This window comes from Stegostoma tigrinum, chromosome 29 (assembly GCF_030684315.1).
Source record: "Stegostoma tigrinum isolate sSteTig4 chromosome 29, sSteTig4.hap1, whole genome shotgun sequence".
NCBI classification, from domain to species: Eukaryota; Metazoa; Chordata; class Chondrichthyes; order Orectolobiformes; family Stegostomatidae; genus Stegostoma; species Stegostoma tigrinum.
Window position 1 is genome coordinate 36,259,002 of NC_081382.1, and position 12,842 is coordinate 36,271,843.

General features: G+C 39.7%; 1 protein-coding gene across 2 annotated transcripts in view; it reads left to right on the forward strand.

Moving 5' to 3' along the window:
• The window catches only part of ccdc180 (coiled-coil domain containing 180), a 104,721-nt gene that overhangs the window by 26,979 nt on the left and 64,900 nt on the right, over positions 1-12,842 (forward strand). For both annotated transcript variants that reach the window (XM_048559078.2, XM_048559079.2), the window contains exons 11-14: positions 258-337; positions 3,016-3,104; positions 8,868-8,990; positions 10,737-10,910. In XM_048559078.2, the coding sequence (XP_048415035.1) occupies positions 258-337; positions 3,016-3,104; positions 8,868-8,990; positions 10,737-10,910 (466 nt within the window). The remainder of the gene's footprint in view (positions 1-257; positions 338-3,015; positions 3,105-8,867; positions 8,991-10,736; positions 10,911-12,842) is intronic.

A 12,842-nucleotide genomic window follows, 5' to 3' on the forward strand; every position in this document is an offset into this window, starting at 1 on the left:
AGTAAACAAAAATGTAATTATGAATTTGAGCAGTGGTGAAGTTTGAATGAGCTTGGAGGTGGGTGACATTGCTGAGGTGGGGTAGGATAAACTGCGTTTGTTCATTAACATCTAAGTCATATGTCAGTAGTTAGAATATAAAAATTGTGCGCTAAATCTAAAGTTCATTTGTTTTGTGTTTTGAGCATAGCATTTTCCATGTCTGTTTGGAATATAAACAATTTTGTTTATCATTTATTTCTTTATGGTTTACGCAGAAACATGAACCCCTTTGACTTAAATAAAGCCACACTGCTTCAGTGGTATGACTCCGTACGAGCCGTAAATCAGGAGATAGGTAAGGATATATGACTGAAATCGCTAACAGCTTTGATTTCCTTTCGGTGGCATGTTGATTAACAGAATCACTCAAAACTTTCAATACTTTTTCAATCAATTGTAAATGTATAAGGTAAATGGGCAAATGAGTGTATTGTTTCATCAGACAGCGGCACCAGTACTGGTTCAGGAAGGTGCTGGACCAAGAGGACAAATAGATCAAAGTGCTATAGGAAAGGGTGCATAGTGCTACACATAAGACTTCGCACAAGTAAGAGGAAAGGTATGGCGGAAACTACATGAAGTTGAAAGTAAACTGAGATAAGAGCAGAAAGTAGACTATTGTAAGGAATAAACATAAAGGAATAAAATGTAAATTGTTAGAGAGTCAATGTAAGTATGAAGGGATTTAAAAATAAAATGCCAGGAACAATTAATATGAATGAACTAAATTGCCTTTGTACAGCAGATGAAACAAAATGGGAACAGAAAATAATAATTAGTAGTAAGAGAGCAAATGTAGGAGAGTTGATTAAAATTTGGCTGCATCAAGAACAGGACTAACGACTAAACATTGCTTATTCTAACTTTTTCTCACTGCAACCCTATTTCTATTTAAAATTGCCACGATCCCTCTGTGAGATCTGTGACAGTGGGCTGGGGTTGAGAAGTCCTATGAAGAGCAGAGGGCAGCGCTGGAAGAACTGTAAAGGGAAAGGGCACAGTCATGAGGCAACCTCAAAATTTCAACTTGCTACTCCACTTGGAGTCCCAGCCCCGACTTTGGGAAACCTTATTCTAGGGTGGGGGTTTTCAAAACTAGGGGACATTTTTTTAAGAGGAGAACGAATTAAATGGAATCTGAGGGACAACCTTTTCGCACAGAGAGTGGTTCATATGTGGAATTAACTGCCAGAGCAAGTGGTTGACGCAGGTAGAATAACAACATTTTAAAGACACTTAGACAGTTGCATAAATAGGAATTGTTTAGAAGGATATGGGCCAAACACAGACAGGTGAGACTAGTCTACTTTAGGAAACTTCGTTATCATGGACAGTTTGACCCGAAGTGTCTGTTTCTATGCTGTATGACTGTATGACTCTATATTTGGAAATGATAGATGAGTGATGAAAAGAAGACAGGTTGCCTGTAATAATTAGACACAACATACTTGAAGCAAAATGAAGGGACATAAGTAATGTCATGATTTAATCAGAATCCTAGTGAACCTTCTCTGGAAGGCTTCTGATGCCAGTATATCTTCCCTTAGCGTAAGTGGACCAAAGCTGTTTACAGTATTCTAGTTGTGATCCAACTAGTACCTTATATAGTTTTCGAAGACTTCACAATTTTTATACTCCATTCCCTAGAAATAAAGGCCAACAGTAAATTAGCCTTGCCCATTCCCTGCTGAATCTAGATACTAGCTTTTTTGTTTCATGCACAAAATACATGATTTATGTATAAGATTATATACACATTATATATGGCTTTCTGGAACAGTTGTAGATGACTGTACTGGAGATAGCAGGGTAGATTCTAATGTGTCCTCGTCAAGAATCTTCTATGAATGGAAAGATGACTTTTCGAGAGTTTTTGCTGAGAAGAGTTACAAAGATTGCGAGAAACAGGGAGAGAGCAAAGGGCTATTGCCTCTTAGGCATGTCAAATTTTCTCTGACTGAACTCAAAAATACAATAGTCATACTCCATCTACAAACTGGATGATGTGACCTCTCTCTGAAAGTTTTCCAGACTGTATGACTCCATCTGAGCTCCCTGAGCCTTGCAGATATAACATCTTTGCTGTTGTATGCAGTACCATTTCCATAACAAAGTACCCTTTGTTTAAATGTTCAAGATATATTAATGTGGGTCTACATAATTCATTTTTAAAAATATAATATTTGGATCATATCACTTCATAGCAATATTTACATAAGGAGTTTGGATTTAGGAAACAGAATACAGTTTCACAATTTGCAGATGCCATCAAACTGGCAGGTATGTTTAACACCAGGAAAACTTAGACAAATCACAATAAATGTTAATAAACATTTGGAACACATAGTGAAACAAAAAATCCTTAACATACAACTTGACAGCTCATTGAAAGTAGCAACACAGCTTAATAAGGCCTTGAAAACATAAGTGAAGCACTCAGATTCATTTCTACAGAAGTAGAAATTGTGTTAAACCTGTGTAAAACCATGCTTTTGTGCTCCTGAGATGCTGCTGGGCCTGCTGTGTTCATCCAGCTCTCCACACTTTGTTTTCTTGGATTCTCCAGCATCTGTAGTTCCCATTATCACTAAAACCATGCTGAGCCCACATTTGGAAAGGCATATGCAGGGTCTTCATATTACAAAATTGAACATGGTGTAGAGTAAATTTACAAGATGCTGCTAGCACTGATGGCTTGGAACTGTCTGTAAGAACCGAACAATTAGATTCTTTTCCTTCATAAAGGAGATGACTGAGGGTCAATTTAATAGAGGCTCTCAAAATTCCAATTACTCTGTATTTTGTGATATCTGATAGCTCCATAAATATTTTTCAGACTTATAGATCAAGATTGAAAGTAAAAACAGATCACATTTTAGGAAAAACAATTTATTCCAGCGTAAAGCTATACAATATATTTCATACAGTAGTGAATATTTAATAATAACATGTTTTAACATGTTTTGTTTCTAGATTCCCTCCATATCCAATATGCAAGTAAATTACAGGTATATCATGAAAAGGTGTATCATGAGTGGATGACAGAACTTGATAAATCTGAGGTGAGTACCTTTGTTAAAGTCATGCAGTGTGGAAGTGGTTCCTTCGAGAATGGGTTGTTGAATTGTTAGGGAGTCAAACAGCAAACTGGGAAGTATGATCCATTATTGTTTGAATAAGGCGATTCTTCTCTCTGATTAGGCACATGTGTCTCCTTTTGTACTTTGAAGGCAAGAGGAAGTGTTTGATTCCAGCTTTGGCAGTACAAACTTGATGGGCCAAAGGGCCTCTGCTGTGCTGTATGGTTCTGTGTTTCAGAACATAGTGGCTGAGAGTGAGTGGAGGTCCCAATGTTTCTCTGATCTGCAAGTGAGTATCAGTTGATAAGAAGTTGACTTCCATTCTAAGGAGTCTAGGAAAGAACAATAAGATTGATCCCAGCATAAATTGAATGAGGAATGAAGGGAAATTAAAGATTTTACAACTAGAAAGAAGAGTTAGTATAGACCTTATAAGATTATATTTAATAGTTTAGATAAACTGGGTTTAAAGAAATTGGGACCTGTGAACAGCACTGAAAATGTCTTGAAAGTGAATCTGGAATAGATATTAACAATGTATATTTATATCGCCCGTGTGTGATAATAAAAGGTTCCAAGGGTTGGTGGGCAAATGGTGGCAGGATAAATGATGAAAAATATTGGAATAATCGACCAAGCTTAATAATCCTGTATAATCTAAAATATTGGAGCTAACTAAAATATAATGAAATATTATAATGGCAGACTTGGTGCATCTGGAATGAAGTTTGTGAATTGAGTGACTATTTCTTGCCCTGATTTTTCTCACACTCCTACTTCAAAACATTTCAGACAAGTTTCTTTTAAATCATGAAGCTCTATGCCATCAGCAAAAGGAAAGGCCAGATCATCTTTTTGTATATAATATTCTTGCTGTACTACTTTTTGCCAACATTTTGCTCATGGCCTGCAGTATTAGCAGGGGACATGTATTTCACAGTAGCAACATGGCGAATGGAGGGAGAGTAGAATGATGAAGTATTCCTGGTCCCATGATGGCAGGGGCCGATCAGAAAATAGCAGAGGAGCTGCTATTGGGGGTTGCACATTCCTACTGTGTTTCTTTTGGCAGGCAAGGACCCAGATGGTTTGCCAAAATCAAGGAGGGAGCAACCAATTAAGAGCCAGTCAGGTTTAATTTTTGATAGTATGGTAACAGTTGGCTGGTGGCAATGTGAGCCTTGATGCAAGAGGATGCCAATAATTCCATGGAGACAACCTGGGGGTATTATCAAACCGGGACACTCAATACTACAAAACAGAGGATTGCTGTTGGAAAGGCCCATACACTAGAACCAAGGAAGAGTTTCTCTTCAAGTTTGAGGGGTTTAACCACATTGCTTTGAATAATTTTAACTTTTAAAGCTAGCCTGTTTTCAAGTTGCCTCCATGTTAAGGTATCCTCAAGTCTTCCACCTGCCTCAGGAATGCCCACCTCTCCAGGCTGCTTCCCGCAGCGGTGAAATCCTGCCCACCATTCTTGTTGGGAGGATGAATGTCAAGATGGCTAATTTGGAGGCTGCCGACCAGAAAATGGCTTTGTTCAGTGCACTGCCAGTAAATGCTGGTTTGGTTTCCCTATTTGGTCCAGGTGTCAGGATTCTGAAACCCCTGGGAAAATCCACCTTGGTATTTTCAATGCAGACTATTTCTCGCAATGTCTGATTTTAGCTGAACTCCAAATTTGAATTTTTCCCATTGTTCAAACCCTATTGGAGATCTACTGATTTAAGCTAGCAGCCAGGTCACTGCGTATGGCTGAGGTAGCTTACTTCTGTGTGAATTTGCACAGTAATGTATGCACGTAGTACTGTAACTTTTATAAGTCTTGCTGTGTAACAATGAATGGTCAGTTTTCTGAAATCGATTTGCTTTCAATAGGGGTAGTTTGGTGGGTACTGTTTACATAACAGGGAAGATTTCAAAGCATAAGTGTATCAATGCCAATGATTTACAGCACATCAGTAAGGAGCTTAGCTGGTGTAACTGAAAACAGCACAAGTGAGACAGTGGCCAAGTGACAATAGCTAGGAAATCAGAGGAGGAAAGAAGAGCTTTAAGTTTTATTTTATTTATTCATTTTGTGGGATATGGGTGTTGCTAGCTGGGCCAATATTTATTGCCTGCCTTTAGTTGCCCTTGAGAAGGTGATAAGCTGCCTTCTTGAACCGCTGCAGTCCACTTGCTGTGGGTTGACCCACTATGCCATTAGGGAGGGAATTCCAGGATTTTGACCCAGCAACAGTGAAAGAACAACGATATATTTCCAAGTCAGGATGGTGAATGACTTGGAGGGGAACTTGAAGGTGGTGGTGTTCACATATTTCTGCTGCCCTTGTTCTTCTCGATGGAAGTGGTCATGGGTTTGGAAGGTGGTGAATTTCTATAATGCATCCTGTAGAAAGTACACACTGCTGCTACTGAGCATCAGTGACAGAGGGAGTGGATGCTTGTGAATGTGGTGCCAGTCAAGCGGGCTGCTTTGTCATGGATGGTATCAAGCATCTTGAGTGTTTTTGTGGCTTCACCCATCCAGGCAAGTGGGATGTATTCCATCACACTCCTCACTGGTGCCTTGTGGATAGTGGACAGGCTTTGGGAAGTCAGGAGGTGAGCTAGCTGCCACAGTATTCCTAACCTCTGACCTGCTGTTGTAACCAATGTGTTTATGTTGTAACACTCACAGGATGTTGATAGTGGGGGATTTAGTGATGGTAATGCCAATAAATGTCAAGTGATAGTGGTTAGACTGTCTCTTATTTGTGATGATTCATACACTGGCATTTGTGCGGTGCAAATGTTACTCATCACTTGTCAGCCCAAGCCTGGATATTATCCAGATCTTTTTACATTTGGACATGGACTGCTTCAGTATCTGAGAAGTCATGAATGAAGATGAACATTATGCAATCATTGGCGAACATCCCCATTTCTGACCTTATGATAGAGGGAAGGTCATTGATGAAGCAGCTGAAGACAGTTGGGCCTCGGATACTACCCTGAGGAAGCTGAGATGACTGACCTCTAACAGCCATGACCATCTTCATATGTGTCAGGCATGACTCCAACCACTGGAGAGTTTGTTCTCAATGCCCGTTGATTCTGGTTTTGCTGGGGCTCCCCGATGGATCTTTCAGTTAAATGTAGCCTTATGTCAAGGGCTGTCACTCTCACCTCACCTCTGGAATTCAGCTCCTTTGTCCATGTTTGAACCAAGGCTGTAATGAAGTCAGGAGCTGAGTGACCCTGCTGGAACCTAAACTGGGCTTAAATGAGCAGGTGATTACTGAGCAAGTGCTGTTTGATAGCACTGTCGATGACACCTTCCATCATTTTACTGATGATCGAGAGGAGACTGATGGGACAGTAATTGGCCAGGTAGGATTTGTCCTGCTTTTAATGTACAGGACATACTTGGGCAATTTTCCACATTGTCGGGTAGATACCAGTGTTGTTAACAGTACTGAAGCAGCTTGGCTAGTGGAGTGGCAAGTCCTGACCATTTCTTGATATCAGATGAAGTGAATTGAATGGGCTGAAGACTGGTATCTGTAATGCTGGGAACCACTGAAAGAGGCCAAGATGGATCATCCACTCGGCACTTCTGCCTGAAGATTGTTGCGTATGCTTCAGCTTTATCTTTTGCACTGATGTGCTGGGCTCTTCCATCAGTGAGGATGGGGATATTTGTGGAGCCTCTTCCTCCAGTGAGTTTACTGTTAAAAGTAAAGGCTCCAGAGGCACACGTGAGTGCAAGACGATAATAAGTGTAGATTTAGAGACTACCTTTAATGACACTAGCAACAGAGTGACTTCACGATCAACGACATGACATAAGTACTGGGAAAGCAGCAAATAGGTGAATAGGGTTAGTGAGTATTTTTAGTGTTTGTATTTAAGTTATAAGTCATTTTCTTCTCTCCTCTTCTTAAATATAGTTAGGTATAATGTTGATACTGGTGTTTTTATTTTAGTTGGCTATAATAAAGTGTAAAGAGAAGGAGTAGTTAATTAAAATGCAATAGAATGTGGAAATAGTAATGAGAAAGCAGGAATTGGCAGAGAAGTTGAATGAGTACTTTGCATCAATCTTCATAATAGAAAACACAACAATAACATTCCAAAAATAGTAAATCATCAAAAAACAAAATGAGGAAAATGAAATAAATATACCATCACCAAAGGAAAAGTACTAGGGAAACTAATGGGTTCAATGACATGTCCCTTTGACCTAATGGGCTGCATCCTTGAATATTAAAGGAAGTAGGAACAAAGTTAGTGGGTGCACTGGTAGTAATCTTCCAAGAATCTTCGTGTTCAGGAAAAGCCACAGAGTGCTGGAAACCAGCCAGTGTATCATCTTTATTCAAAAAGAGAATGAGGCAAAAAAACATATAACCATAAAACACTTAGCTTAATATCTGTTATTTACAGCACAGGGGGATTTGCATGTCCTTGTGTATGAATCACTAAAAGCCAGTGTCCAAGTGCAATAGGTAATAGGGAAGGCAAATGGAATGTTGGCCTTTTCTTTCAAAGGAATGGAGCACAATTATAAGGAAGTCCTGTTAAAAGTATGTAAGGCTCTGGTTAGACTACACCTAGAATACTGTGAACAGTTTGTGTCCCCTTATTTGGAGTCAGTCCAGAGAAGGCTCACTAGACTGATCCCCAAGTATGGAGGAGGCGTTCAGAAGGTTGGGCTTGTACACATTGGAAATTATCAGCTTAAGAAGTGATTTTGTGAAATTAGGTAAGATTATCAGGGAGCTTGACAGGGTAGATGCCAAGAGGCTGTTTCCCCTTGTGGGAGAATCTAGGACTAGGGGGCATAATATCAGATTAGTGAGTTATAGATTTAAAACAGAGACAAGGAAGAATGTCTTTTCCCAGGGGACCATGTGCCTGTGGAATTCTTTACTGCAGAAAGCTGTTAAGGCTAGGCAATTAAGAATTTTCAAGGCTTACAGAGATAGATTTTTAATCAGTAAGTATCAAAAATTATGGAGAAAATGCATGAAAGTGGGTTTGAGGATTAGCAATTCAGTCATGATTTAATCAAATTGTTGAGCAGATCAGATGGGCCACATGTGGTGTTACTTCATTTTTATTGCAGCAATGCTGCTGAGGTTGTGTCAGGTAATCATTTATTATTCATCTGCTCATTTCTGATATTACTGGAAAATGGAAGTAGAACTGTTGGTGCCTTTGATATCCTGTGTTACTCCTTCACTAGATCACAGCAGTACACAGCAGTACTGAAAATGACAAAGGAATTCTTTTATTTATTCTTGTTCATCAACTTTATGCAGTTTTAGTCCCACATGATGTGGCTTACTCTTAATGCCCTCTGAAGGAGCCTATTTAGCCAATTTTAAAGATTTCAATTTCTGAAGGCCAGCAAGAGCAGCAATTGAGAACAGCAATTAAAAGAGGCAAAGATTTAAAACTTTATCTTCACAAATATTCCATTACAAGGGAGTGAAAAATTCTGATTGACTTTTTCCAGTAGTTACAAGTTGGCCAAAGTACATTATATGCGGTACAAATGTTGGAATTGCTGTATTGTGAGGAGATAATGGGAACTGCAGATGCTGGAGATTCCAAGATAATAAAATGTGAGGCTGGATGAACACAGCAGGCCAAGCAGCATCTCAGGAGCACAAAAGCTGACGTTTCGGGCCTAGACCCTTCATCAGAGCTGTATTGTGTAGTGTTAGTTACTGCATTATTTATATGTTTCAGGAGATGCTTGTGAACTCAGGGGTGTGTACAAGAGAAGAGGCCAAAAATCTGATAGTTTCTGACTTTCTTCCAATTATTGGCAATTTACAACGTGTGTTTGAAAATGAGCAATTCAACGTGGAGGTAAGTGTTTTGGTTTTTTGAACAGCCACTGGCAGCAAAATGTTCATGGCAGTTGAGTAAATAAGCCGGGGTGTAGGGGCTGGTGGACTGGGTAGTCCCTGTTGGAGATCATGGGAAACATGGCAGGAAATAAATTTAAATCCAGCTCAACTGAAGGAACGAAATTCTTCTTTTTCTGGCAACTGTGAAATGACTTTGGTGAAGTTTCACAGTGAAGTGTTCCACACTGTGAAAGTGACAGGAACTTTAATATATCATGCTTTTATCAAAGGGCACTAATTCCAACTTATATCTCTCTTGAGAGCTACCATCCCAAATAGTACAGTCTATTTCCATATGGAGTAATGGAGCTCAGGTCTGTACTTAGGATTCCCCATTCAATGAGCTGCTGATTTCAGTCATGCCATTCTAGGCAGTTCTTCATTAAAAGAGAGAAAAAAGTCTGAGGCAAAGTGTTTGTTCAATGTATCTTATCAATATCTTCTCTCTTGCTATATGCAATTTGAAGTAACCTAACATCTTACTATCATTTGAGCTTCTTTGGCTAAAGACAAAACACAGATAAGATCATAAAATACATGCTATGGTAACATCTTGCAGCCGGGCAGAGTATGAATGAAGGCACATCTACCAAAAAGTATTTTTTAATGTGTTCATGGGATATGTGGGCAATGCTTACTAGGACAGCATGTGTTGACCATTTATTTCCTAACTGCCCATGAGAGGTGGCAGTGAGCTGCTTTCTTGAACCTGCCAGCCACAGAGGATGGGTGCACCAATAGTGCTGTTAGGAAGAGAGTTCCAGTAATTTGTTGCAACAACAGTGAAGGAACGACAATATAGTTCAATGTAATGATGGTGTGTGTGGCTTGGTAATGGCAAAAAATAATTAATCTAAGAACCATATTGTATATACAACTGAGCTATTGCAAATCATGCCTGAATGCATTGATTCTTGATGCAATATGGTTCAACGGGTACCCAAGTACTTGTTTTACCTTACTGCAGTGGACATTCCTCACCTATAAATCTGGTCTGTGCGATTTAAGGGAGGGAGTGAATCATCAAAGCCAAATTCTATCCTGTCCTCAGATGGCACTCATGCACTTAAACTTTCCAAATGGTGATAGGGTACAAATATTTCACTCTTCTGAGTTGAGAATGTGGTTGGGGCCGGTTGTTAACCTGAATGAGGCCAGCAAACTCAGCACGGAGAATCCTTACACTGCAGAAAGAGGCCTTCAACCCATGAGTCTGCACTGACCATATAAAGAGCATTCCCACACAGAACTACCCCATCCCCAAAACCCCGTATTGGGGTTTTTATCATGGCCAATCCACATAACCTGCATATCTCTGCACACAACAGGGCAACTTTTAGCATGGCTAATCTACCTAACCTGCACACCTTTGGACTGAGGAGGAAACTAGAGCACCCGAATGAAACACACACAGACATGGTGAGAACTCCACACAGACTATTGCTCAAGGCTGGAATCAAACCTGGGTTCCTGGTGCTGTGAGGCAACAGGACTAACCACTGAGTCCCCATGCCACCCTAAGCAAAAAAAGCACAGACCTGCAATCAAACAAGCAGGCAAACTGCTAAGGAATAGGGAGACAATGTAGTGATTTTTAGGAGCAAAGCATTAAATTGTAAAATGCCATCAAGGTGATCTGAATGTTTCCATGCAGCTCCTGAATCTCAATAATGTAACTCATCTTCCAATTGTTCTAAATTGACAGAAACACATGGAGATCTTGGATCAGCAGATGGAACGTCAGTGTAAGTGGATATATTCTGTTATCAAGGAAGCCACTCAACTGTGGGAGGTGCATCAGGAAATCCTAGCTGAACAGGAGCAGCAGCTGAAAGACCGGATAGATAACTGTCGTAAAAAACACGACAAATCGAACCAGGTGGGAAAAGGGTCCTGTTGCTCCTAGTGGAATCACACTGCAATTCAGCATTGCAGTGCAAAGCCAACATTATAGAAATGGCAAAAACTTTCTCTCCGTTGAAGTGAATGGAAATTGAGGATTGTATTTCCCCTTTGTAGGGCAGGACATGGAAGTCGAAAGTGCTTTCTGTGGGGATGAATACAGTTATTTGCTGCGATTTTGACACAGATATATCTTCTAATTGACATAGAAACCATGAGGCAGCAAGCGGCTGTTGTTGCATGCAGTCAGGCAGGAAGGATAGCAAAACTAGCTCTATCAGTATACTAAAGGCTGGTTAGGCACCTTTGATTGGGTCTTGATGAGCTGCCTGAGACTTGGCAGTAGGTGGCTCTGCATGTCTTAAAATAACCAGTGCTGTGTACCTGAGAATAATGTCTAGAAACTGGCAGATTAGCCACCTCTGTTCCTGGACTCAGCAGACTCTGAAAATCTAGCCCAAACATTCTATAACAGTGTCCCCCTGACTTATAATGCTGTTTTTACTCTCTGCAATAGATTTAAAACTACCGCCATTGTCTGATTGTTTTGTGAAGTTAATCTAGAATCACGCAAACTGGATGAGCACTGTCAACAATAACTTTCCTTCAGTTAACTTCCCTGATGTAGAATAAATTAATAGTAAATGGTTCCATTGGCCCTCTGATGCATTCTTAGAAAAATCCCCACCAAACAATTGTTAGACAAAATGTTACTTTTTGTTTCCTAACAATCATTGTGTTATAGTGATTGCATTGATCTATTTACTTATTCTTGAGCATGCCAATTTCGTGGATTGCCAATTCCCATGGAATATTCTAGCTATCAGGCTTTTAAATTAAATTGCCCATAACATTTCCACAAAATATATTTCTAAAAACTAAGTGATGGCCAGGAATCATCAGTATGGTAATCTCATTTTGGTACATCCACAAACTGTTCAAGCTTCAGTCTCATTACCTGTCATGTGATTGTCATGATAAGATTATCTTCTCATTTTTAGACATTAGTTATTCTCCTTGTTTCCTGGATTAGCACGATAATAAGAAAAACATCTTGCTGGTATAAATCATTTTGGGGTCATGAACTAATTCACACATTGCTGGCAACTGCAGGTTCTCCATTGGAGATAGCTCGTTTTGGGAGGATGGGGAATCAATCATCTATTTCCTAAAATGCCATGAACGATTGTCAGAATTAGGGAAGAGTAAGATTCATGTAGACTGACAATGGTTTACAACTTCTGTCTCTGGTGGTAAGGGGATGAACACCTAAATAAAAGTACCATTACTTTGGTAGTTTTTGAGCAGCTTCCATCAGTCTCTTTAAAGACAATTGATTCAGGCAAGGACCAAAGGTTAGAATGTAACCTACTTGTAGTCCATTCACTGGTACTCAAAATTGCAACTACGTTCCAAAGTACATCATAGGACTTTGACTTGCACATTACATGTGGCCCCGGGCCTGAAATAACTAGATGGTCCAGTCAACCCCTGTAGAATCCTACCCAAAATTGTGACAGCTAGAGCAGTGTTCAGTCTGTGACTTGTTCACTTTCAGATTTGCTCCCACTGGGTGGAGGAAGTTTAAGTTGAAGCTCTCTAAGCAAATTTTGCTTATCCTTTGGAGAAGATGAAACTGCAAGAGACATCTGAATTATTTTGTACTCGTCCTTGTTCTGGGAAATGCACCCTGCTTTACAAATAAAATGGCTTACAGGGAAACATTCAGAATCTAACTGGATCAAGTATTTCAGAACATTGAACAGAATCTTCAATAGAGTTTTGTCTAAGTAGAACCTTATCTAAAATTCAAAGTGGAGCTGTGCCTTTTGATCACTATAACACAAACTGACTTCCCTAACATAACTAGTTACTTTCTAGATGTCTTGCAAGGCTATAAATTGTCCAA